This window comes from Staurois parvus, unplaced genomic scaffold, assembly GCF_062004578.1.
Source record: "Staurois parvus isolate SC_StPar_1 unplaced genomic scaffold, SC_StPar_1.0 ptg000299l, whole genome shotgun sequence".
Lineage (NCBI taxonomy): Eukaryota > Metazoa > Chordata > Amphibia > Anura > Ranidae > Staurois > Staurois parvus.
The window spans coordinates 126,040-153,356 of record NW_028318095.1 but is presented as its reverse complement, the minus strand read 5'-3'; the positions used below and the strand labels follow the sequence as shown (position 1 = coordinate 153,356).

The 27,317-nt window shown below is 43.6% G+C and overlaps 1 protein-coding gene across 2 annotated transcripts in view; it reads right to left on the bottom strand.

Annotated features, from left to right (window-relative positions):
• Positions 1-27,317, bottom strand: part of SAMSN1 (SAM domain, SH3 domain and nuclear localization signals 1) — a 132,926-nt gene that overhangs the window by 38,251 nt on the left and 67,358 nt on the right. Inside the window, exon 1 of one of the 2 annotated variants that reach the window (XM_089682888.1) lies at positions 15,715-15,835. The exons of the other annotated variant lie outside the window; for it this stretch is intronic. Coding sequence (XP_089539014.1) covers positions 15,715-15,771 — 57 coding nt within the window. The 5' untranslated portion in view covers positions 15,772-15,835. Of the gene's footprint in view, positions 1-15,714; positions 15,836-27,317 lie in introns of those variants that run through there. 2 annotated transcript variants of the gene reach the window in all.

Here is a 27,317-nt window from a genome sequence, read left to right as displayed (position 1 = left end):
AGTGTCTGCGGAAGGGAGGGGAGGTGAAGCGGGCATTCATAGGCTGCAAGAAGTGAAGAGACATGCCATTAATTTTTGACACAGTAGCAAACCTGTTTATTTGTAAAATTGCTTACAACAGAGAAATTTGTATTGTATTTGAATTTTTACTGTATTTGAATTTTTATTGCTTATTAGCAAAATGTAACACTTTTTGAAATGTTCAGTCGAGAAAAAGGCTGTTGCTGTGTGTAAGCTCCAAATTATCAGAAATTTGCCAGCTTGTGATCAGAAAAAGCTATCAGACAGCATTGATAGGTTACTGTACCTACAATGAAGCTGATCATTCATTTTTATTTTTTTAAGTGTAATCTGCAGCCTAGGACTTGCTGTACTATGGTTGTGTGGAGTAAATAAAATAAAAGTCTTCTTAGCTACTTGAGTACTAGCTTGTATGCACCTCTTCATTTCTAGGCTATTTTTCAGTGCTGTGATAATTTGATTGACATTTACACTACCATGCAACACTGTACCCAACTTAGTTTTATGTCATTTTTGTTTGCTGGTATTTATAACCACCATTTATTCACCTTCCAGAAAACAATCTCACAATCATTGGTAGTCAGTGGCAGTTTAAAACCCCACACCTTAAAAAAGAACAATCCTACAATATTTGTTTGATGTCAGTGCCAGTTTAAAACCCCTCCCCTTTAAAAAAAACAATCCAACAATCATTGGTAGTCAGTGGCACTTTAACCCCTGTCCCACAATCATTGTTAGACCATGGCACTGTATACCACTTTGTCTGAACAAGAACAATCCTGCAATCACTGGTGATCAATGGCACTTTATGATCCCCCACTTTCACCTTCAATAGTCCGTGATCCTACTTTCTGCTGTGTTTACAAACATTCTGAACCTCTCTTACTCCCCTTCCACTGTTGTGTATGGGCTGAAGGTTTGTAATTTGTGAAGGTTTGTAATTTGTGGTTCAAAGCGATCACAAGGTACAGAGCCCTCCTGATGGGCTCTGTACACTTTGACTGTCATCTGAGCTCTCCAATGACAGCTCAAAGACTGTGATCTGAGCTCTACAACAACAGCTCAGGTCACAGCCATTTAGGGGCATACTGGCTGCTTATGGGTGTTTTCTGGATCACACATTTAGAGCCATTTTTTTTACAATATGGTAGTATTGAAGTGGTTAAAAACATAAACACTGTTGTATAATAAATATTATGTACATTTGTGCATTCTCACTTCTCCAGGTCTTGGCACAGCTAGTAGTAGTTAGTCACAATAAATAGCACTTGTAATATTGGAAGATGTTCTGTCACTCCTCCAAAACAGCCCCCCTGGTTCTATCGTTTTCAGGAACACACCCCAGTGTTCATAGCTGCATGGATGATGATTGAGAAAAAACAAGATGGGAGGTGAGAAAGTTTATATAACCTCCAAGTCACTCACACCAACCATCTTGTTCTTGAACAATCGACAGCTGTTTTCAACACTGTAAATGGTGATTTGAGGATGACTGAGTTTCATATGTGACTAAAGATGCTGAGGTATGTTCCTGTCACAGGAAAGATAATATGTATCTCTGTCAGAGATGAAAACAGCAAGAAAACACATTTGTTACTAAAGTGGGTAGGTATTGGGAATGAGCATCTATCAGGTTTAATTGCTCTCAGTGTCTTCCTGTCCAGGCGCATTCTCTCATCTCTTGTCCTGGTGTCATCACGGCAGGAAGTTAGAAGCAATCTCCCTAATGAGGACATGTCAGTAAAAAAGCATTCTGACTGTTACACTAGAAAACATAAATAATGGCTGAAGATGGATTTTTAGAATCGACTATATACAGTACAAAAGCCTATGTAGCCAAATGCTGGGCTACAGCAATACAGAGAAGGAAACATTGAGAGGGCTATTTGCTCATTGTAGATACTGCTAGCAGGGAGAAAGCTACTGAAAGCAGGACACCAAGAGTACCCAATCCATACTGAACCCATACTGCACTTTTTCCAAACCTAGACAGCACCTATACCAACCCTAGACTGCATTATACCGAACCTTTACTGCATCTGTACCACATCTACCTTGCACATATGGTGAAACTATAACTTATCTATACTGTACCTATACTGCATGCAGGTTAACTGGGACTGTTGTTAAAGTGGAGCTCCAAGCTCCTCCCCTCCAAAAAAATAAACGTTAGCAGCTACTAGTACTGTAGCTGCTGACTTTTCATATAAGGGCACTTATCTGTTCGGGGTCCCGCAATGTCCTCACCCCGAGCCAATTCTTCACTCGGCTTCAAGTGCTGGTGCCAGCATCTTCAGTAAGGGAAACTGGAAGTGAAGCCTTGCAGCTTCACAGCCGGCTCCTTACTGCGCATGCACTAAGCACGCTGCACTTTGGGAATGGACCACAGTCTTCTGGAACCTGTGAGGTGTCTCAGAAATCTGCAGGAGTTCGGAGGGGAGCAAACTGACCTGGAAGTGGGAGTGGGTACCTGTCAAAACCAGGTACCCACTTTCCCTCATAACCTGCCAAATGTGGCAGTGGAGAGGGGGGAGGCAGATAAGTGGAACTCCACCCAAAAGGGGAAGTTAAGTTTAAGTGCACTGATGCTCTTAAAGAGCCCCTACAGTAGCCGGCAGAAGAACAACTTAGAAAACTGGCCCTCCCATAATAATTATTCTGTAAAACCCCTGTGTCTCCCTGCCCCATCCCCTACCATCCTTCTTTTCTTTTGGACAGTGCATACCCAGTCAGTCCAGGACTAGCTTTACCACCATAAATGTGCTCTGGCAGTAAAGTTCCAGCAGCTGGTAGATTAAACCTTACTACTGCTTACTGCTGCACTTGCTACTGTTTATGCTGATTTGGACACCAAATTACATCTTACGCCTAGTTCCTACTATTAATCATGTTGTATGCTAAATTATGGTATCATTGTTAATACGTTTTATGTTTGCTTAGTTTCTAATCATATTGGGTTACAATATATTAAGTTTGCCTTTACTACCTGGTTTGGTACCTGTTTTCTTTGATATAATGCTACTATTGGGTACTAAGTATTACTGTCAGTGAACTGCTGTGATTGTGTATGTTTCTACACTCAACCTGCTGTGCCAGAGGGGCTGAGGCTCTTGAGAAGGTTAAGACAAAGAAAAGAGGATGCATCCTATCCATTGATTTCTACAGGGGTAGCGCTACAGTAAATCTAATGGGCCCTCCTGACATTTGGGGCCCCCTTTCAGTAGATAAACTGTAGAACAATAGGTTTCCCTTGAACAGGAAATACTTCCATCAATATATTTTACAAGGGAAAGCAGAGGGACGTGACAATATACATACTATATTGCTTTTAAATATATTGTGCAGAATAAATGACACATGAGTGAATTTTATTGGAAGTGAGGTGCGCCCTGTGCATTATTCTAAAGTGTAATGGTCTAACCACACAGCAGTTATGAAATTCCATTAGTGCTATCCTATACCCTGTAATAGGAAGACAGCACTGAGATACCTCTGGAACAGAGAACGAGTCTCAGGAGATGTCAATGAGAAAATTGATCTCCCCTCCCAGTGGATTTTCACTGTCTGGTTCCTTAACAAATTCCACAGTGACAGTTGTGCTGCAATATTAATGTTGTAAGGGCCAAGAACGCTCATTCTGTCATGTTACATAACAGGAGAGACACTGAACACAAAGCAAAATAGGGAACCGAATGGCAGATCCACATGTATGAGGAAGAGCTGTGAATAACAATTACTAGGATATTTAGTTTTCCATTTATTAAAAATCTTTAAGCATGTTCTTAAATGAAATGCATAGGCTTCCATGTTCAGATGTCTATTTAGGAGAACAATAATCTCATCAATGTGTGTTCTATAATCCTGGCCTCTGTGTATAATTCGTCATTTTATATGTACCTGGAGGAAGCTATAGGTGCTCATTAAATATGCAGATTCTGCTTACTACTTTGCAGTCCTACAAACTGATTGTGCTTTACTGATGCTTCTCACAGCGCAGGTCTTTGGCACTGCATGAAAATAGAGAAAAAATGACCACGGTTACAATCCTATACCCACAGTTGATCCAGAGGAAGGCAAAAAAAAACCCAGCAAAGCACGATCCAATTTGCTCCTGCTAGGAAAAAAATTCCTTCTTGATTCCCCGAGAGACAATCGGATATTCCCTGGATCAACTTTACCTATAAATGTTAGTATCCAGTTATATTCTGTGTATCTAAGAAAAAATTCAGGCCTTTTTTGAAGCAATCCACTGAGCTGGCCAGAACCAACTCTTGAGGGAGTCTATTCCACATTTTCACAACTCTTACTGTGAAGAAACCTTTCTGTGTTTCACTTGGCAGTACTAGGGTCATTGGTTCGAATCCCACGGCACCTCCTGCCTGGAGTTTGCATGTTCTCCCTGTGCCTGCGTACTACGGTTTCCTCCCACACTCCAAAGACATGCTGGTAGGTTAATTGGATCCTGTCTATGAATGTGAGTTAGGGACCTTAGATTGTACGCCCCTTGAGGGTTAGGGACTGATGTGAATGTACAATGTATATATATGTAAAGCGCTGCGTAAATTGACAGCGCTATATAAGTACCTGAAATAAATAATAAATAAATAAACGGACCTATAATGTTAGAAAGACTATGACATAAGTTGGTATCCAAGGCCTCAGATAGCAATCACATATGGGTCCCAGATTTGTTCATCATCTTATATTTCCAAAAAAAAAAAGTCTAGTGATACATAACAAAATGTTAGTTTTGGTACATCTATCTAGTTTGAAAACAAAAAATATACCAGGAATGGGACTTTTTAGGGGCCTAACAATATACATATAATAATACACACCGCTATTAAAATGATACAATTTTATTAAAAGTGCAATGCATTAGTGCCACACATAGCCTATTTACATATCCACAATGTCCTGACATTAAAGTGGTTGTAAAGCCTGAAGGATTTTTACCTTCATGCATTCTAAGCATGAAGGAAAAAACCTTCAGTGTGCAGCTACTGCCACCCCTCCAGCCCCCCTAATACTTAGCTGAGCCCGATCCAGCAATGTGCAGGAGAGCAGCAGCTCTCCCAAGTCTTTGCCTCCTCAATGGCCCAGAGTCATCAGCAGAAGCAAATGGCTCCCGCTGCTGTCAATGAAAGCAAGTGAGGAGGGAGTGGGGAATGGGCTGACAGTGGATACATAAAGTGGGGCTCGAGAGCGAGCACACATGATAACCCCCACAGCAAGCTGCTTCAGGTTCTTTGAAACACATGGAGGGGTCTCAGAGAGTATCCATTTATTGTAAAATAAGTTATACCGTTATATTTGGCCATACCCTTTTGCCCTACAGTCGATAGTGCATGATCCTTAGGGAGTACAAAGGCTTTATAGCTGCATACCACAACCTATCACCATCTAATAAACAGGCTTGTAATATACTGTATATAGCTTCCCTCTAGATAGCCAGGGGGAGCTAGTTATTTCTTTTTTTTTTAGTTAGAAAGGCTGAGTGGGTCAAATTCAGGTAAGGTCTGAGGGCTGTGCAGGTCAGGTTCCTTGATACCTCCCCTTGCTCTGGAAGATTCTAGAAGCAGTGGGCGGGGGTGAGGAGGGGCTATCCTGCACACTTAGAGGACTGTAGTCAGTCTCTAAGCAGGAGGCTTGGCATGGGGCCAGGGCAGCCTTTAAGTGTGACTGAGCATGCTCAGCAACAGGAGAGTTCGGGTGGAAGACAGAGTGAGAGGTTGAGATGCAGGAGCCATGTGTTTCCCCAGGGAATGCAGGGCCAAGAATATCTCCACTCTTGCAGTAAGATACTATTGAAAGTCTTTTAAAGACAACCACTTAATCCTTTTGGAAATGGAATTTGTTCTGAAAACTGCAGTTAAAGCCTCATTCTTGTTTTTCCAATTTGGCTATGAAGGGAGACACTGTCTGGTGGCAGCCTTGTAAGGTAAAAGGCTAAAAGCTTATGCTTTGGGGCACAAGATTCCTATGTAACAAATGCCTGTGTGATCCATGTGGGTGTTACCTGATATAATTCAAGGACAAGGTTGTTATACTAAAGCAATATGCATGTACATTATCATTGTCTGCTATCTGGTACCAGTCTACTGGAAAAGGATGCAGCAACCCACACTGGACTGACTATTGTCAAAACAGGTCTCAAAGAAATTGTTTTTTTTTCCAACAATCTTCCTGTTTGTGGGCACCCTAACTATCCATCATATTAGACATTGGTCTTGATATCAAATATAAATTCCTCATAGAAGGAACTGTTATTTTGCAAGTTAGGGTCTCAACAAACAGACATGTAAAAGTGTGATGGTTTCATGCCCATGCTTGGTGTGGGAATGATGCACTAAGCTGAATGGCTCAGTATATACACACGGAATTTACACCTGATGTTCAGGTAAGTAGTCCTGATACTCTTCATAGCTAAAGCAGGCCATAGATGCTTCCAAAAAAAAAGTGACCTGATTTCCCCATCCACACATTTGAGGTGGATGGGGAAATCACTCCTGCTAAGCTATTGTTCTCTAACGGTGGAGCGACTTTCCCACTGTCACAATACACTGATCAGTGCTGCTGTCTTCGCCAGCAGCCTTTAGTATTCTGATGTCAATCCGATTTTCTTTTACTTTCACTTTTGATGATAATGGTAAATAATACAAATAGTATTGGAATACTGTATGTTGTTCATGTATTTTGTGCAATAACTACATCAGCCAGTAGGTGGCAGTGTTTATACGTTTGTAGCTGCATCTATGTTTATACTCTATATCTTCTTCCTGATTAATAAAGTTCCTGTTTCCTGTTTGCAGAGAAGCAGCAGATAAACACATGTGGACTGTGCATTGTCTGTGCTGTAGGCCTATATACAGAATCTCTAACACATAGAGAGGGTGAATCTCCCCAGTGTTGGCACAGACAGCAATAAAAACCTTACAGGTGTGTAGGCAGATGCAATTGCTTGCCACCTGGTGGCTTTGTTACCAATATAGTCTGGTATAGGGAAAGTGTTAGGCGCCCTTAAGCTCCCTTAAAAATGGGTGGTGTTAGTGTTCATAATAATGCCAGTATGGGAGGAGCTCAGAGAGCTGAGGCATGGGAACCAAACACTCCAGAGCAATGCAGATTGCAGTAGTCAGCAACTGCCTAAGGGTCCTTTACAGGGCTGAAGTCCTGGTTGAGGAAGTTCAACACCCAGAAGGATCAGCTGTAGTCGCCCTGACTCTTTTATGGATGTCTTTGGACTGTGAGTGGGATGCAAAAGACCTTTTAGGCCAGGCCAAAATAGTGCTAGTTCACCTGGGAACAATGGGAGTGTGCCCAGCTGAGAAGAACTATAGGAGGGACACTGAGAAAGAGACTAGTTTACTAATAAGAGCACTTTGTTCATACTCGGTGATGGAATTTGAAAGCTGTGGATTTAGTATACATGGGGAAGTGGTCCCAAGGTTGTGGTGCTCTCAGGGAGAGGAAGTGATAAAGAAAGATGGCTTACAAATCATATATGGCATTCCACACCAAAGAATTCTGTCATTATGTAAATGTGACGTTAGATGTCACGGCCATCTTTGAGAAGTTCCAGTAAATTGTGGAAAATACATTCCTTGTATGGATGTTCCTTTATTTTTACATATAAAAGCCTATAGCCAGGAATGTCATGAGTAGCCTGCGACCAAGAGTGGACAATATGGTGAATGGGTTAATCTACCAGCAGGTGAGTAGCTGTCCTATCCAAGGAGCCAGGCAGTTAGTAACAACCAGCCAATCATAAGACTTTTACAGGTGTTCTACTCCCTCTCCATGCCATCTAGAAGTAGAAAAAAGTTTTGCTTTTAGTTACACCTAAACCCCTTCCCGCCAACAGTACACATATATGTGGCCTCACTGGACTGGGCTTTTTTCTATGGAGCCACTTACAGTATATGCGCATTTGTGTCTCACGGTGCACTCCCAGCACAGAGACCAAGTTCTCACCAGGAGCCTCGGGTCCCATACTATCGATCGGGACCCAGGACTCCCGGTTCTGGGTCACCTGATCACTGTGAAAGCCTCTGATTGGCTATTACAGTGATCAGTCACTGTGAGGCCTGCCCCTGTGTTTTCTCTCTCTGATTGGAGGAGAGAGATACATTGTATCTCTCTCTCTCCTTGCAGAGAGAAAAAAAACATAACTGTGTTACAAAAAATAACAATAATAATAAAAAAAAACCTAGATCAAAGTTTGATCTATGTCAGTGACAGGATTAATGTTAAGGTCAAAGATCAAGGTCATGGTCAAAGGTCATGGTCAGTGTGTTTTGGGCAGCTTTTTTTTTGTAATATTTTTTAAATTAGTATCAGTTAATGTCAGTGTGTTTTAGGGAGGATTTAACCACCTCCCGCCTGCCATATAAGGAAATGACGGATGGGCGGCGGTTATCTCATTCTGGGAGGATGTCATTTGAGGTTCTCCCACTCTAACTGTGCATGCGCACCCCTGGGGGCCCTGTGGATCACCGATCACTGTAAAGAGCTGATGATGTCAACTCTGTCATGTGATCAGCTGTGTCCAAGCATGTAAACAAGGAAATGCTGGTCAACTAAGAAAATATATATATTTTTTTTTAATTTTCAGTCTTTTTTAGTTTGTTTAGCAAAAAATAAAAACCCACTGTGATTAAATACCACCAAAACATCGCTCTATCTGTCTCAAAAAAAATTATAAAAATTTTGTTTGGGTACAGTGTTGCATGACCGCGCAATTGTCATTCAAAGTGCGACAGTGCTGAAAGCTGAAAATTGGCCTGGACAGGAAGGGGGTGAAAGTGCCCGGTAGCTAAGTGGTTAAAGAAAAGAAAAATGCGCACTATTGTTTGTGGGTTGTACTATGGGTACATACAACAACTAACATATACATATGTAGTATTGTTCTGATTGTCAGGAGCAGGAGAATTTATTTTGGGCTGTTCTTTGGTGGTAGTTTATGGTAGTAGCAAGAAATATACAGCTAGATTAAAAAAAAAAAGATTAATTTTACTATTTTTGGCCAGTTTTCCTTTGATAATAAAAACAAAAATCAGGAAATATCCATAATCTTTTAACACCAAATGAAAGACTTATTTGTCCTGAAAAAAGGGTATTGTCCACCTGGATACACAAAGTAGTTGTGACAATATGCATGGTTTTACTAACACGTGTCAAAGTTGCTAAATTGTGCTTAGGCGTTAACATTTGTTTTACCCTGAGGCAGGAAGGGGTTAAGCTGCAGCGGTAATGGGGTGTACATATTATTATTATTATTATTATACAGTATTTATAAAGCGCCAATAGTTCGCTCAGCGCTGTACATTATAAAGGGGGACAGAACATGTGACAGAACAATACCAATACAATGCAAAACATGAGGGGATCGAGGGCCCTGCTCTTTCAAGCTTACAATCTAGGAGGGAGGGGATGGTGGCACAGGAGGAGATAGCTGTGGGGGATGGAGTGGTAGGAAGAGTGGAGGAGGTCGGCAAGTTAGCAGGGGGCGGGGTAGGCTTCCCTGAAGAGATGGGTTTTCAGGGTGCGCCTAAAGGAGAGGAGAGTAGGTGATAATCTGATGGGTTGGGGCAGGGAGTTCCAGAGGATGGGTGACACCCTGGAGAAGTCCTGGAGGCGGGCATGGGAGGAGGAGACCAGGGAACTAGAGAGAAGGAGGTCTTGTGAGGAGCGGAGTGTGCGTGTTGGGCGGTACTTGGATATTAGGTCAGAGATGTAGTTCGGGGCAGTATGGTGGACAGCTTTGTACGTCAGCGTTAGGATTTTGAATTTGATCCGTTGCGCAATCGGAAGCCAGTGGAGGGATTGGCAGAGGGGGGTGGCGGAAACGGAGCGGTTGGAAAGGTGAATGAGTCTGGCAGCCGTATTCAGGATGGACTGAAGCGGGGATAGCCAGCGGCGAGGCAGGCCAGTGAGGAGGGAGTTGCAGTAGTCGAGTCGTGATATGATGAGGGAGTGGATGAGCTGTTTAGTGGTTTCTGGAGTTAGGAACGTGCGGATTTTGGCGATGTTGCGGAGGTAGAGTCTGCACGAGTTTGTTAAAGAGTGGACTTGGGGCTGGAAGGATAGGTTGGAGTCCAAAATGACACCAAGTACTCTGGCCTGCGGGGCGGGTTTGATGGTGGCATTGTTGGACATGATGGAGAAGTCAATGGGGGGTGGTGTCCGGGCTGGAGGGAAGACAAGAAACTCGGTTTTGGAGAGGTTCAGTTTAAGGAAGTGGAGCGACATCCAGTCTGATATGTCGCTCAGTAGGTGTGTGATTCGGGCGGAGACCGAGGGGGTGAGGTGGGGGGTTGAGAGATAGATTTGTGTGTCGTCGGCATAGAGATGGTAGTTGAAGCCGTGAGAGTGTATGAGTTGGCCAAGGGAGGAGGTGTAGATGGAGAAGAGAAGGGGCCCGAGGACAGAGCCTTGAGGGACCCCAACAGAGAGGGGGAGTGAGAGGGAGGTGGTGGCATTATAGGTAACGCTGAAGGAGCGTTGTGACAGGTAGGATGAGAGCCAGGAAAGAGCAGAATCTCTGAGGCCGAGGGAGTGTAGTTTTTTGAGGAGGAGGGGGTGGTCGACTGTGTCGAAGGCCGCAGAGAGGTCAAGGAGTAGGAGCACTGAATAGTGGCCATTAGCTTTGGCGGTTAGCAGGTCGTTGGAGAGTTTGAGTAAGGCAGTTTCGGTGGAGTGTAGGGGACGGAAGCCGGACTGTAGGGGATCGAGGAGGTTGTTGTCGTTGAGGTGAGAGCATAGGCGGGTGTAGACTAGGCGCTCGAGGAGTTTAGATGTAAATGGGAGCAGGGAGATGGGTCTGAGGTTGTTCGGGTCATTGGGGTCCAGGGAGGGCTTTTTAAGTATGGGGGTGATGTGTGCATGTTTCAGAGGGGAAGGGAAAGTGCCGGAGGAGAGGGAGAGATTGAAGATGTGGGTGAGGGAGCGTAGGATGGAGGGGGAGGGAGGTTGTAGGAGTTGTGAGGGGATAGGGTCAAGGGGGCAGGTGGTGAGGCGGGCATCAGAGAGGATCATGGAGACTTATATATGCTGAAGCTGTGGGAATTATATCCCCTGTAACATTTGGCGGACACCACTGCATGTCAAATGCAACCCATTCACTTGATTGGCCAGGTTGCAACTGCTGCAGTTGCGCTATGCTAGTGTTGCATTCAGAGAGCTATAATGGGTGCTGAGGAGGCAATATATTGTCAAACGCCTCTGAATAGCAATCTGAGTGCAGAATGTTTTCCAGAGGAGCATCATTCCTTGCCACATTAGTAAATGAACCCTTACTGTTTTAGTAAGTTGTTGTGCTGCAAAGGCAGACAGATGGCATTGTACCCATGCTGTGGGGAACACGTTCCCCCATGAAGGCAGTACCGCTGCCGAACATGATCCATTCAAAGGAATGGGGTAATGCCACAACTGCACTGCAATTGTGTGGAATGCATGCAGTTGTCTTGCAGTGGTGTGACATTTACAAGGTTAAGGCAGGCAATGAGGATGGGACATATTGTCTGCTCACTTCCTATCAAACACCTATGAAAAGCAGTCCACTGTAGAACGCTTTTCAGAGGGACAGCAAGGGCTGTTGTTAGCGTAAACCTAGCATAAACAGTGTCTGTATCCCTATACAAGGTCATTTCTCTTATCTTTCTGTTCCTCACATCTCACATCACTCTACTAGAAAGTGCATCATTATTGCTACCTTTGCCCTCATTAAAGCAGAACTCTAGTCCAGATTACCAAAATAACAATGAATATCCCATTAAAAGATAAAGTAACAAAAACACCTTATGATGCAATATACACCTTCAATCCAAAGATTTCTCCCACAGTTTTTTTTAAACTGCTAGATATCCTCAGTCTAATGACCATCATCATTCAACCCACTTCCTCTGAGTCCAGGTTGTCCTGAACTCTCTCCCAGCCTGTGACTTCAGAGTGAAAAGAGGAGCAGCACAGTGATGAGTTCATCTCTTCGTTTTTTTTCTACTTTCTCCTCCTATCAGCATGCTTCTTCTTAGCATAGAAACTGATTGGCTTCTTCCTCTCATGCTCCAGCCCTGCTGTACAGGGGTTTTCTGGGAGCTGATATGTTATCAAATCCCAGTACTTACACTGCTTACAGTTAAAAACAAATGTAACCACGTATTAAAGTATATAACGGAAAAACTTTTTTTTTAGTTTTGTATAGAGTGGAGAAATATTAGAACACCAGTCAGGTTTTTATTGCTGTCTGTGTCCCTGTTAGGGAGAGTCACCCTCTCTATTTGTCCTTTTTACCATTATCATCAAAAGTGAAAGTAAATGAAAATCCACAAATTTTGGGTTGTACCCTGAAAAGTAATAGAGGGGAAAACTTTCAATGGGGACACTAGTTCTGGGAATCTGGGGGTCCCCAAAGAATTAAAGAATTAATTTGTAGGGATTTTCTCTCGCTTCCTGTTTTGGCTATGGGACAGGAAGTGAAGGGAGATCTCCCCAATGGGACACAGATGGCAAAAAATAAATTGACGGGTTAAAACACTCCCTTAGGGCCAGTTCACACTTCATTTGTTTCAGTTGCTTTTTTCTGCATCCAAAACACACCGAAAAAGTAGGTTATATGGTTGTTAATGTCATAGTTCACATTGGTGCTTGCAGTTCCAGTGTGTTCCGGTTGCAGGAAAAAAAGTACAACATGCTGAATTTTTCCTGCACGGAACTCTACTGGAACACAGTAAAACACATAAAAAACGCACCAAAACATACCAAAGACACACTGGAATGCACATGTCCCTATTCAAATTGAAGAAAAAGACGGGGAAAAACGAACCAGAACGCATCAAAAACACAATAAAACGCACCAGAGCACGCCCAAAACACATCAAAAAGGCGCATGCAGAAATGCATCTGGAACGCATTTGGACTGCATTTCTATGGTGTGAACCGGCCCTTACTCTAACCAAAATGAAAAAAAAAGTTTTACCTATAGTTTTACTACTATAGTTCTACTTTAATGTCCCCAGAGCTGCAACAATTTGTATTTTTTATATCTGCATCGATCATATTTCAGCTTCAAGGGGATTTCCCTACACAGTCTGTGTCCAATAGCCAGGAAACAGGAACACACCCCATTATTTCCTTTTCTATATGACACCCATACGATAGGGAGAGTCTTTCTTACTTCTTAACGGGGACACAAATGGTAAGGTGAAATAAATAGGATTCTAACTCTTCTGCACTTCATCCAAAACTGAGTTGGAGTTGGGCTTTTAAAGTATACCTGAAGGCAAAAGTTTTTTTTTAGTTTTTGATAGAGTGGAGAGGGATTAGAATCCTTGTCAGGTTTTATTGCTGTCTGAGTCCGCATTTGGCAGAATTACCCTCTATTTTTCATGGGGACTGTTTTCAACAAAAGTGAAAGAAAATGTCAAATTTTAGGTTGTCACCAGAACGGTAGAGGGGAAATCTTCCAATGGGGACACTACTTCTGGTGACTACCAAAGATGTCCTTTACATCAGAGGGATTTTCTGTCACTTCCTGTTGTAGCTATGGGGTAAAAAAAAATCTAACTTATTCCTCCATCCACAATAAACAGCACTGATAGACAAATCTCCCACTGTAGATATTGTATTCTGAGACATGGCACCGCCAGATGTCAAAATACTCAAACAGAGCAAAACAACCCATAACTGCTTTTTGCCATAATGTTTTAATATGCACACTATGGCAGACTTACCTGCCGAACGATCCCCTCCAGCACTGCGCTTGTATGCGCTCTCGGTTGTCATGGGTTCTTCCATCCCTTTCGGTTTTCCTTCTGGGTTTGGACTCTTCAGCCATTTGACTGGTCAGACCATGATGATGTCCACTTCCATGCATGTGCATTGGAAGCACATCATCATGGCACAAAGGGGTGCTGTAAATGAGTGCTGCGCATGCACAGCTCAGTGTACATTAATGCTGACAGGCAGGGAAAAACAGGCATGACAGAAGAGACTAATGAGGTTTTTTTGAGAGTTTAAAGTAGACGTATGGGAATAGAACAAAAACAGGTCAATGTACATATTTGCCAGCACACCACAGATCATCGAGTAAGAACTTTTTTGAAGAATCAATCACAGAACATCAAAGTAGAGTGCAATGTTTTGGAGCTGCGCAGGACCCCTTCGTCAGGCATGTGTGACTCCGAAACGTTGCACGTTGTCTACTGTGATGTTTTCATTCTTCAAAAAAAAACTTTTGGACGGTACTCTATGATCCGTGGTGTGCTGGCAAATATGTACATTGACCTGTCCAGGCTCCAGCTGGCTGTTTTTGCAGCACCAACTACTCCTGAGCTTAAACTAGGAATGTGTGCAATGGGAATGTTGACATCGTAATAGATAAAAAACAAACAAACACATACTCGCCTCCAAGACCTATGCTGCAGCTGCCCCCCACCGGCTCTAAACCTGAGGACTGAGCGATCACATGACCACTTATAGTCAGGTATCGTTTGATTTAACACTGCAGGTAGCGCTCATACCAAGTGGCACCCCAGCCTGGAGAGGAAAACAAGAGAAACAACATTTCTCTATGGTTTCCTGGGTCAATGGAGCAGCGCTACGGTTGGCTACGCTGCACCCATGTGACCGTCGGCGACCATCTTGGGTCAGCAAGGTTTATTTAAGTCCCTGGCATGCTTCTCGTGTGTGGCTAGTGTAGGGAGTGAGACCCTGCTTGTTAGTTGTAAGTAACTATCGGTAAGGAAAGGTTACTGATGAGGAAGGAAAGATTCTGGACTCACTATCCTGAAAGGAGCTTCCTTCTTGGGATCAAACCAGCCAGGCTGTGCTTCACCCTCTGAAACAGATGCTGTCGGTACCTCTACTTATACATCTGATGACATTAAATTGTGAGTTATTTCCGTAGCGGTGTTCTCTTGCCAGGGTGTCTGTAACATTCTGTTTAATACAAGTTCTAAGTTTTACTGCAACTGGACTCTGTATTTACTACCCGCACCACACTGCACCTCCCCATATGCCGATCGCTCAGTTCTCTGTCCACTCTGCCCCTCCAGCACTCACTGATGTGCTGGGCTGTGGAGGGACTGGAAACAGCTCTCAGCAGAATGCTTAGCGGTTGAGCTAGTTGCCGAGAAGGCACCTGGTTGGATCCCAACAGTGGTCGTGACCCACAAGAGATGTATGGCCAAAAAAAGCTTTGGCTATACTTCTCTATTAATACTGCTTAAAAAAGTTTCTAATGCTCTGTACTTCCTCCCTATATGATGCAGCTTTATCCAAATGTGTGAAGCAGTGTAGTAATATCAGGCAAACATTTGTTGCTTAATATATTACAAATACCGTATATGACCATTACATGGGGGGAAATGCCACTGTCATTGCCCACAATAACCTAAACCAACTAAATGTCTGTATTTGCAGTACGACCGGAATAGAGAATGTGATTAGTTGCTTTGGGACAGCACAGACAATTCTTATCATTCAATGCCTTTATAAACAAACTTATAGAAGCTGGCCTATAGATGGGTCCCATAGACACCAAATTACTTTGTATTTTCGATTGGTAGATAAGAATTGGTTTATTGCTACGGCCGGCTGTTCAGTATCAATTTGACTTCCTAATATTGGCCCTAAAACCTGGAGCAAAGTCAAAACAGACCTGACCTGGCAAACAGAACTATTTTTTCTTCTTACCTTTGGTTTCTGGCTTTTCTCTTTGTCGGAGACATTAGACGGCTTTCTTTTCAGCATTTTGTATCAGTACGTGGTCCAGGCTGTAAGGAGCACACTAGATGCCTGACAATCTATAACTGCCTGGTTTACATTGACCTCAGGCTTCCTCATTGTCGGAGGATGTGACACCACGTATTTTCAGTGAGTGTTTTGCAACGCATGCTTTTCCTGTCAGTGTAATATTCCGTTCATGAAAACTGTTACATTACCTCCGAAGAATCTCACCATCTAAAACCACAAGGCAGAGCTGAAACTGGTGATGGTGGGTGACTGACATTCTTAGAGCAGATTAGGACTAAGGGCATGAATCACCAGACACATTTAGGGCCTATTCACACTTGTGTGTTGTGGTAATGCATGCTAAATCCTATATGTTCTCTCCTGGCTCTCATCCTACCTGTCACAACGCTCTTACAGCGTTACCTATAACGCTACCACCTCCCCCTCACTCCCCCTCTCTGTTGGGGTCCCTCAAGGCTCCGTCCTCGGGCCCCTTCTCTTCTCCATCTACACCTCCTCCCTTGGCCAACTCATACACTCTCACGGCTTCAACTACCATCTCTATGCCGACGACACACAAATCTATCTCTCAACCCCTCGCCTCACCCCTTCAGTCTCCGCCCGAATCACAAACCTACTGAGCGACATATCAGACTGGATGTCGCTCCACTTCCTTAAACTGAACCTCTCCAAAACCGAGTTTCTTGTCTTCTCCCCAGCCCGCGCACCACCCCCCACTGACTTCTCCATCACGTCCAACAACGCCACCATCAAACCCGCCTCGCAGGCCAGAGTATTTGGTGTCATTCTGGACTCCAACCTATCCTTCCAGCCCCAAGTCCAATCATTAACTAACTCATGCAGACTCCACCTCCGCAACATCGCCAAAATCCGCACGTTCCTAACCCCAGAAACCACTAAGCTCATCCACTCCCTCATCATATCACGACTCGATTACTGCAACTCCCTCCTCACTGGCCTGCCTCGCCACAGGCTATCCCCGCTTCAGTCGATCCTGAATACAGCTGCCAGACTCATTCACCTTTCCAACCGCTCCATCTCCGCCACGCCCCTCTGCCAATCCCTCCACTGGCTTCCGATTGCACAACGGATCAAATTCAAAATCTTAACACTGACGTACAAAGCTGTCCATCATACTGCCCCAAACTACATCACGACCTAATATCCAAGTACCACCCTACACGCACTCTCCGCTCCTCACAAGACCTCCTTCTCTCTAGTTCCCTGGTCTCCTCCTCCCATGCCCGCCTCCAGGACTTCTCCAGGGTGTCACCCATCCTCTGGAACTCCCTGCCCCAACCCATCAGACTATCACCTACTCTCCTCTCCTTTAGGCGCACCCTGAAAACCCACCTCTAAAGGGAAGCCTACCCCACCCCCTGCTAACTTGCCGACCTCCTCCACTCGTCCTACCACTCCATCCCCCACAGTTATCTCCTCCTGTACCACCATCCCCTCCCTCCTAGATTGTAAGCTCGAAATAGCAGGGCCCTCGAACCCCTCATGTTTTGCATTATATTGTTATTGTTCTGTCACATGTTCTGTCCTCCTTTGTAATGTACAGCGCTGAGCGAACAATTGGCTATTTATAAATACTGTATAATAATAATAATAATAATCTGTTCACACACATTGCCACGAGGTATGGCAACAGACCTGCTCTATGTGCAGTGTATTGCTGTGCCATTTGTTGTAAATGGCACCCTAGCGCCCTGTACTGAGTATGAAACACACAATGCACTGCATCACAACACACATTCCTTGCATTCTGGCATGCTATGTTGTTATAAAAGGGTCATGTGATTTTTTACATCCATTTTCCCTTTAATAATGAATGGGCTGCCTTAAAGTGGTTAGAAAGGCAAAAAGGCTTTGTACCTTAATGCATTCTCTGCATTAAGGTAACAAACCTTTCAAAAGTTGCTCCCCCCCCTTCCCTCTTAACCACTTGTGGACCGCACGCCCGCCCACAATATACAGGCAAAGTGATGTGCCTGTACATTACCGCCTGCTTCCAAGTGTTTGCCGCATGTATGTGCGAACCCCCCCCCCCCACCCCCACCCCTGCCGACACCTGCTGTGATTGTTCACAGCAGAAGCCTGTCAGCAAGACTCAGCCAACCCCTGCTGATCAGCTGTGTCCAATCACAGCCCAGAGCTCTGTGTTGACAATCAACACAGAGCTGTGTACAGAGGGAGTGGTCTCCCTGTTTCTCATCCCTGCTTTGCACTAAGAATCTAAGAAAACGAAGAGTAAAAGCAGCACAATGTTCACACATTATGCATTATTAGGCATGCATCCAAACTTTCTAAACAAAGGGCCAGCTTACTATCTTTCAGACTTTAGGGGGGCTGGAGAGGCCAGTGGGAGTAGAAAATGTCCCAGAGTCAGTGGGAGTAAAAAAAAAAATGACATAGTGCTTGTAGACAGTGGAAGAAGGAATAGTGTCCAGTCATTAGTATTAGTTGGGGGAATAGTGCACTATCACTGGTATTAGTAGGAGGAATAGTACCCCATCATTGGAATCAGTGGAAGGAATAGTACCCCATTATTGGTGACAGTGGGAGGAATAGTGCCCCATCATTGGAATCAGTGGGAGGAATAGTACCCCATTATTGGTGACAGTGGGAGGAATAGTGCTCCATCATTGATATTAGCGGGAGGAATAGTGACCCATCATTGGTGACAGTGGGAGGAATAATGACCCATCATTGGTGACAGTGGGAGGAATAGTGCCCCATTATTGGTGACAGTGGGAGGAATAGTGCCCCATCATTGGTATCAGTGGGAGGAATAGTGTCCCATCATTGGTGACAGTGGGAGGAATAGTGCCTCATCATTGGTATCAGCGGGAGGAATGGTGCCCCATCATTTGTGACAGTGGGAGGAATAGTGACCCATCATTGGTATCAGTGGGAGGAATAGTGCCCCATCATTGGTGACAGTGGGAGGAATAGTGCCTCATCATTGGTATCAGTGGGAGGAATGGTGCCCCATCATTGGCATTGGTTGGAGGAATAGTGCCCCACCATTGGTATTGGTTGGAGGAATAGTGCCTCGTTATTGGTATCAGTGGGAGGAATAGTGCCCCATCATTGGTGACAGTGGGAGGAATAGTGACCCATCATTGGTATCAGTGGGAGGAATAGTGCCCCATCATTGGTGACAGTGGGAGGAATAGTGCCTCATCATTGGTATCAGTGGGAGGAATGGTGCCCCATCATTGGCATTGGTTGGAGGAATAGTGCCCCACCATTGGTATTGGTTGGAGGAATAGTGCCTCGTTATTGGTATCAGTGGGAGGAATAGTGCCCCATCATTGGTATTGGTTGGAGGAATAGTGCCCCATCATTGGTGACTGTGAGATGAATAGTGCCCCACCAATGGTATTAGCTGGAGGAATAGTGCCTAATTGTTTATATTAGGGGAAGGAATTGTGCCCCATCATTGGTGTCAGTGAAAGGATATTGCCCCATTGTTGGTGTCTGTGGGAGGAATAGTACCCCAAGGGCCACATAGAGGCAAGCAAAGGGCCGCATTTGGCCCACAGGCTGCAGTTTGGACACCACTGCCTTAGATGTTAACCCCTTCCCAACCAGTGCCATTGGTACAGTGACAGTGTACAGTATAATCACTGATCACTGTATTAATGTCACTGGTGATGTCAGTGGCAGTTAGTCATTTCTCCCCCAGCATCAGTTAGTGTCAGATTGCCTTCCGCACTATTGCAGTCCCATTATAAGTCACTGATCACCACCATTAGTAGTATAAAAATAAATAAATAAATAAAAATTTCAGTATGTATGCCATAGTTTGTAGACGCTATAACTTTCACACAAACCAATCAATATACACAAAGACATGTAGAAGAATACATTTTTCAAAATGTATGAAGAAATTTGATTTTCTAAAAAAAATGTTATTGGATACAGTTTGTAGCAGAAAGTAAAAATAATATATATATATAAAAATAAATATATATATATATATATATATATATATATATATTTTAATTTTTTTTTCAAAATTTTCAATCTTTTTTTGTTTATATCGCAAAAAAAACTCAGCAGTGATCAAATATCACCAAAAGAAAGCTCTATTTGTGTAAAAGAAAATATATAAATTTCATTTGGGTACAGAGTTGCATGAGCACACAAATACCAGTTAAAATAGCACAATGCTAAGTAGCAAGAAATGGCCTGGTCATTCAGGGGGCATAATCTTCTGGTGCTTAAACACTTACCTGAGCCCAATCTCAAACCAGCGCTGTGCCCATCAGTAGCTCTTCTCTCTCACTCTCTTCTCACAGAAGATTTGGCAGTAGCGGTAGTCATTGGCTCCTGCTGCTGTCAAGTCACATCATGTGCAGAAGGAGTGGGGGCGAGGCCAAGCCACGCTGTGTGTTTCTATAGATGAATACAGCAACAAGCAGCTTGCTATGAGGGCACTTGGAGAAGAGGAGGAGACAAGATTGCTGGCAGGGGACCCCAGAAGAGGAGGTTTGGGGCCACATTGGGTTTTACCCCCTTTCATGACCAGGCCATATTTTTGCTATTTGGCACTGCACAAAAGAGTTTTGGCCATACTTCTCTTTTAAATTGTTTGAATGGCAGTAAGTGTTTGAAATTCTGTATGTAGCCCTACAGAACAGACAGTCAGCATGTGCTTTTCTGCTTCATTGCAACAAGGAAGCAGGAAATTTTTTTCAGACTATACCATAGATGCAGCTACAAACCTATAAACACTGCCATCTACTGGTTGAAGAATATATCTCTACTGCATACTAATGTAGTTGTCACACCAAATTCATAAACACTGTATTCCAACAGTAAGAAATGCTCTGGCCCTTATCCAAATGTTTTCTCTAGATGTGCAGAGAAGCAGACACTACTCATGACTTTTCTTTTTTCCCACACAATGTAAAGAAAACAAATAACACTTTTGAAATGCAAAGTGTGCCAGGAGAAGATTAGATTTGTAATAAAAAAGCCTTGCCGGTAAGATTTTCATCATAGTGAACAAAGGGAAGGTGCAACTCTTTCATCTTAAGATGTTCTTTGTTCATGCATGAAAAATGTATCCTCTATAGATGTTGCTCCTTTCCTGCTAAACCTGAGTTTTTTCTCTCTCGGTCCTTCTGAATCTCCTAGGTCTGCCATACACAGGCAGATCTCACTTCACATTCTGCAGATGAGTGATTGGTCTGCCCTTGTTGCTGTTATTGTCACATCACGAAGCTTGCCACATTTTTTTTTTTATAGTTCAAGTGACATTTGCGTATGCCATATACTCAGGGAAAGGATTCTTCCATTTTTTTGTGGGATCAAAGCAACAGTCTCAAATAGATCATTGCTGAAACATTTCTGTGACAACCTCTTACACTTTTATAAGAGAACCTGTTCTGTTTTTAGAAGCTCAGCACAGGAAGTTTGAGCAAGGGGTTTCTTTGCACCAAAAAATTATGTGAATTTCAGCACCCATGCCTCTTACCTCCAGCATCTAGTGCCTAACACTCATACAAACACCGTAGGGCCCATTCACATTGTTGCACTGCAGTAATGCATGAAATACTGCTTTGCATTGCGGTGTCATTCATTTTGAATGGCACCGCAACACACTAATTGAATGCATCATGGGGCATGTCACGATAGGACGTGGATCTCCCGTCTCCCACACTGATCAGGGTTACAGAGGCTCCCGGCTCACCTGATCCCACTCCTGAAGACTCACATGGGGAGGAGAAGCTGCAGTGAGGGTCGTTGCCCCAGCGGCTCTCAAAAAGAAGAAGAAATCGGCAGTTTCTTCACTCATTCTTGCACAGACAACAGTGGCTCCCCGGGATCAAAGATGGCGCCGGCCTGCTCTGATGGCCATTGAGCCTTTCCATAGGTGAGCACCAGACACTGCATCAAATCCCCACAAGTATCTGACCGCGGATCGGTCAGGTCCACAAGCCCCTCTCCTGTGTCACCGATCTCCAGACAGGGATGGGACATGGAAGCATACATTAAGGCCTTCCCTACCCGCACAGACTTTGAGGCCTAAGTCACACGCCTGGAACATTCTTACAAACAGAAAATTTCTGATCTGCACAAATATCTGGGAGGCCCGCTAGAAGATCTGGAGCACACGGTTGAAAGTACTGTATCTAAACTGAATGGCCATGATCTCATACTTCAGGAGCATACTACTCAAATACAACAGTTGTTCTATCATCTGGATGACCAGGAAAATAGGAGCCGGTGAAACAATATCTGCATCAGAGGTCTCCCAGAGACTGTTGAAACTAAAGATTTGGCACCTGTGGCCATAGCGATTTTTAATCAGCTCCTGAAAAATCCCAACGATGCCCCTCTTGAGCTAGATCGTATTTATAGGTCTCTCGGCCCCAGTAGTCCCAACCCTGCATTCCCCAGAGACGTCATCTGCCAGGTCCACTTCTTCAAAATCAATACTGACATCATGCAAGTAGCCCACACGCAGGATACCATCTTGTTTAATGGAACTTTGGTCATGCTCTGTCCAAGTTTACCCTGGCATGCCCTGAAACCACTTACCGGAGCCCTACAAGCTAAACAGATCAAATATCATTGGGGCTTCCCCTTTGAACTCTCAGCCTCTCATGACGGTAAATCTGAAACCTTCTGCAACTTTGGCGACCTAGCCAATTTTCTTGGAACTTTTGAGCTCCCTCAAATTTCTCTGCCTGACTGGCTTCTCAAAGCTGCCACCCCGGGTCTTCCTCTGTCAACAGGCTGGCAAACCCACTCCAAGAAGAAGTGCCCTCGCTCAAATGCCTCTAAGTGCCCTGCTGGTTGAGACCTGCTGATCCTCCTGGTTCACAATCTGATGTTCTCACAGTTGACAGCTTTAGCCTTCCCTTTCCCTAATATTATATTGTTATTTAATAACATTTTATTATTTTCTTCTTTTTTTTTCTACCAATATAGGTTAAGAAGATTGTTTTCTTTTATGATTGATGCTGGTTTGAGCCTACTTTAATGAATGTCCCCAATCATGCTCCCTGGTGGGATGGCCCCAGCAGGTGTGGAATTTGCTGCCTTACTCCCAATGCTTTGGGGATAGTCGCTGTTGGGGTGCCGCTGTAACCTCATTACGTTATTGTGCCCGCTATGAGCGAGCCACCCTGAGCATTTTCCACAACTCCCACCTTAGGGTTTATAGAGCCCACAATGGCTCTGGTGATTGTTCTCAACCCAGTTCTATTTTACTGGCCTCTCTGGTCCTATTTATTGCTGTTTTTTGAGGCCTTTAGGGGTTTTATACCCCAATATCGGTACTAACATTCCTACTGGCCTTTGTGCTATTATTTATATCATTATTTGAGGCTCTACTTCCATATTGCTGCAGTAGTTTCATTGATGGAAATTCTCTGATGGGGATCCTTGAGCCGCTTCATCACCTGCAGATGACAACTCCTGTTCTCTCTTATCTTCTAGTCGTTTTACTCTCCCTTCTATTCCTTTCCTCTCCACCTTTTCCGAGATCCTTTTTTTTTTATATGTGCTGGCACAAGTCCTCCTGTCCTATCTATTCTTACATCTCTGAACCATTATTATGGCGTCTCCAGCACCTTTGAAGGTCTCCTCTCTTAATTGCAGAGGATTCAACAGATCCTTTACCATTTTCATAAACCGCATTACCAAATTTTATTATTGCTGAAGACTCATTTTCGGTCTGACAAAATACCTCATTTACAGAACAAATGCTATACCACCTGGTTTCATAGCACTAATCCTGCAGCAAAATCTAAATTTGTATCCATAGCATTTCACCACTCTTTCACCCCCGAAGTGTTGAAATCATTCACAGACCCCATGGGTCGTTACATTTTTTTAAAACTGAAATATATGCATTCTGTTTTCATAATCGCTAATTTTTACTCTCCTAACCAGGAACAGTTGCATTTCTTCTCTTCTGTGACAGCGCAACTGGAGTCCTTTGACACTGGCAACCTGACGTTAGGGGGAGATCTCAATATACCCCTGGTCCTGAGGTTAGATTCCTCCACTGGTAAGTCCTCCCTATCCTCCTCTGTTCTGACCAAGATCTGCTCCCTGCTCTCCAAATTTTCCTTAGTAGAGGTGTGGCAAACATTACACCCTTCTGAGAAGGATTACTCATATTACTCAGCAGCACATGCCTCATACAGTAGGATAGATTACATCTTTGTCTCCCAGTCCCTTCTGGATTTTAATATTTCCTCATCTATAGGCCTCCGACTCTGGTCAGACCATGCTCCTATACACCTTACTCTAGGTTCTTTATCTACTACCACCCACAGACTCTCATGGAACTTAAATGATAACCTTCTGACTAACTAGTCTGTACCCACAAAGACACTCTAGACCCTGCTACGCTCCTGGAATTATCTAATGCCCACAGGGATCTCTTAAGCCTATTTGCTGCTTCATCCCTGGTGGCCCAGTACAAAATGTGCCACCTTCACTGTACCCAGGCAAATAAATGCAGCAGACACCTGTCTCGACTTCTTCATTCTACACAGGCTAGGCATGTGATTTTTCATATTCTCTCTCCTTCCAACATAAAACTTCGTAAAAAACTCTGAGATTGCTTCTGAATTTCAGCAGTATTATTCAGCGCTATACAATTTACATTCCCCACAAGAGTCTACATGCTCCTCACATGGCTCCCCAGACATACTTTCTTAGATTCAGGAGACTGCACTTCCCACTATCCCAGCAGCTGACGCCCAGGACCTAGCCACTCCTTTACAGGACTTTGAGTTTTTATGAGTCATAAAAGGACTTAAAAGCGGGAAGAGCCCAGGTCCAGATGGGTTCTCTGCCCATTTTTATAAGACCTTTGCTCCACTCTTAGCACCACTTCTGGTTACAGCTTTTGACACTATAGATGCCTCTCATCCACTCTCATCACTAATTCTCCAAGCTCAGATTGCTGTGATCCTGAAACCAGGGAAAGACCAGTCCATTTGTAGTAACTATAGGCCCATCTCCCTGCTAAATACAGGTGAAACTCGAAAAATTAGAATATCGTGCAAAAGTTCATTTATTTCAGTAATGCAACTTAAAAGGTGAAACTAATATATGAGATAGACTCATTACAGGCAAAGCAAGATAGTTCAAGCCATGATTTGTCATAATTGTGATGATTATGGCTTACAGCTCATAAAAAACCCCTAATCCACAATCTCAGAAAATTAGAATATTGTGAAAAGGTACAATATTCTAGGCTCAAAGTGTCCCACTCTAATCAGCTAATTAAGCCATAACACCTGCAAAGGGTTCCTGAGCCTTTAAATGGTCTCTCAGTCTGGTTCAGTAGGAATTACAATCATGGGAAAGACTGCTGACCTGACAGTTGTGCAGAAAACCATCATTGACATCCTCCATAAGAAGGGAAAGCCTCAAAAGGTAATTGCAAAAGAAGTTGGATGTTCCCAAAGTGCTGAATCAAAGCACATTAATAGAAAGTTATGTGGAAGGGAAAAGTGTGTAAGAAAAAGGTGCACAAGCAGCAGGGATGACCGCAGCCTGGAGAGGATTGTAAGGAAAAGGCCATTCAAAAGTGTTGGGGACTTTCACAAGGAGTGGACTGAGGCTGGAGTCAGTGCATCAAGAGCCACCACACACAGACGGATCCTGGACATGGGCTTCAAATATCGTATTCCTCTTGTCAAACCGCTCCTGAACAACAAACAACATCAGAAGCGTCTTACCTGGGCTAAAGAAAAACAGACCTGGTCTGTTGCTCAGTGGTCCAAAGTCCTCTTTTCTGATGAGAGCAACTTTTGCATCTCATTTGGAAACCAAGGACCCAGAGTATGGAGGAAGAATGGAGAGGCACAAACTGCAAGATGCTTGAAGTCCAGTGAGAATATTCCACAGTCTGTGTTGATTTGGGGAGCTATATCATCTGCTGGTGTTGGTCCACTGTGCTTCATTAAGTCCAGGGTCAACGCAGCCATCTACCAGGAGATTTTGGAGCACTTCATGCTTCCTTCCGCAGACGAGCTTTATGGGGATGCTGACTTCATTTTCCAGCAGGGCTTGGCAGCTGCCCACACTGCCAAAAGCACCAAAACCTGGTTCAATGGCCGTGGGATTACTGTGCTTGATTGGCCAGAAACTCGCCTGACCTGAACCTCATATTAAATCAATGGGACATTGCCAAGAGAAAGATGATAGACATGAGACCGAACAATGCAGAAGAGCTGAAGGCCGCTATTGAAGCATTCTGGTCTTTCATAACACCTCAGTAGTGCCACAGGCTGTTAGCTTCCATGCCACTCCGCATTGAGGCAGTAATTGCTGCAAAAGGGGCCCAAACCAAGTACTGTGTATATTTGCATGCTTATACTTTTCAGAGGTCCGATATTGTTCTATGTACAATCCTTGTTTTATTGATTGCATGTAATATTCTAATTTTCTGAGATGGTGGATTTGGGGTTTTCATGAGCTGTAAGCCATAATCATCACAATTATGACAAATCATGGCTTGAACTATCTTGCTTTGCATGTAATGAGTCTATCTCATATATTAGTTTCACCTTTTAAGTTGCATTACTGAAATAAATGAACTTTTGCATGATATTCAAATTTTTCGAGTTTCACCTGTATAGACTTAAAGCTCTTTGCCAAAATCCTTGCAAACCGTCTATCGCCCCTCTTGCCTAACATCATACATAAGGACCAGGTTGGTTTTGTCCCTGGGCATGAAGCCAGGGACAACACCACTAAAACACTCCATATTATTTCTCTGGCCAAGAAAAAGCATACTGCAGCGTGCCTTCTCTCTTGTGACACAGAGGAGGCTTTTAATCGTGTTAACTGGTCCTTTTTTTCAATCTTACTCTTTATCTTCTGACCCAAGCACATGTTCTTAACCATCCACCTCTCATCCCCAGAGACAATCATGTGACAGCATGCGGGTTTCCTCTCTACTCTAGCTGCTGTCACATTTAAAATCTGTGCGATCAGAGATCTGTGAATGAATAAACTATGTTGTATAAATCCATCACAGCAGAAGAATTTCTTAAATGCAGTAATCATAAATGCACTTTTTTTTCTTGATAAACACTCAAAATATAGCAAAACTAAATCCCCCCCCCCCCCCCCCCCGAAAAAAAAATGTATAGAAAGTTTGAGCTTTTGGGCAGAAGAGACTTTGTTTCTTCTGTTAAAAAAAATCTCCTACTATTTTTTTCTGTGAAGCAGCTAGCTCATCAGTGGCCATCTATCATCTGAAGAGAAGATGCTGGGCTAGAAGAACAGCAGCGAAGATGGCAGCTGCAATAGTGAAGCAGCTATGAAGATCACAGAGCTGTCAATGCTAGATAAGGGCACACCTTGAGGTAAGTTTGCCTTAATGGCAGGGGACTGCATCATATAGAGAGGGAACCCCAGGGATAGTACAGGTCCTCTTGGTTTTTTTTTTCAGCATTGTTTAAACTAAAAACAATTGCATGTGTTTTAATTAATAATTAATTAATGTTGTAGTTTCATGTATTTATGCATAGTTCATGTACCATCCCTTGTGC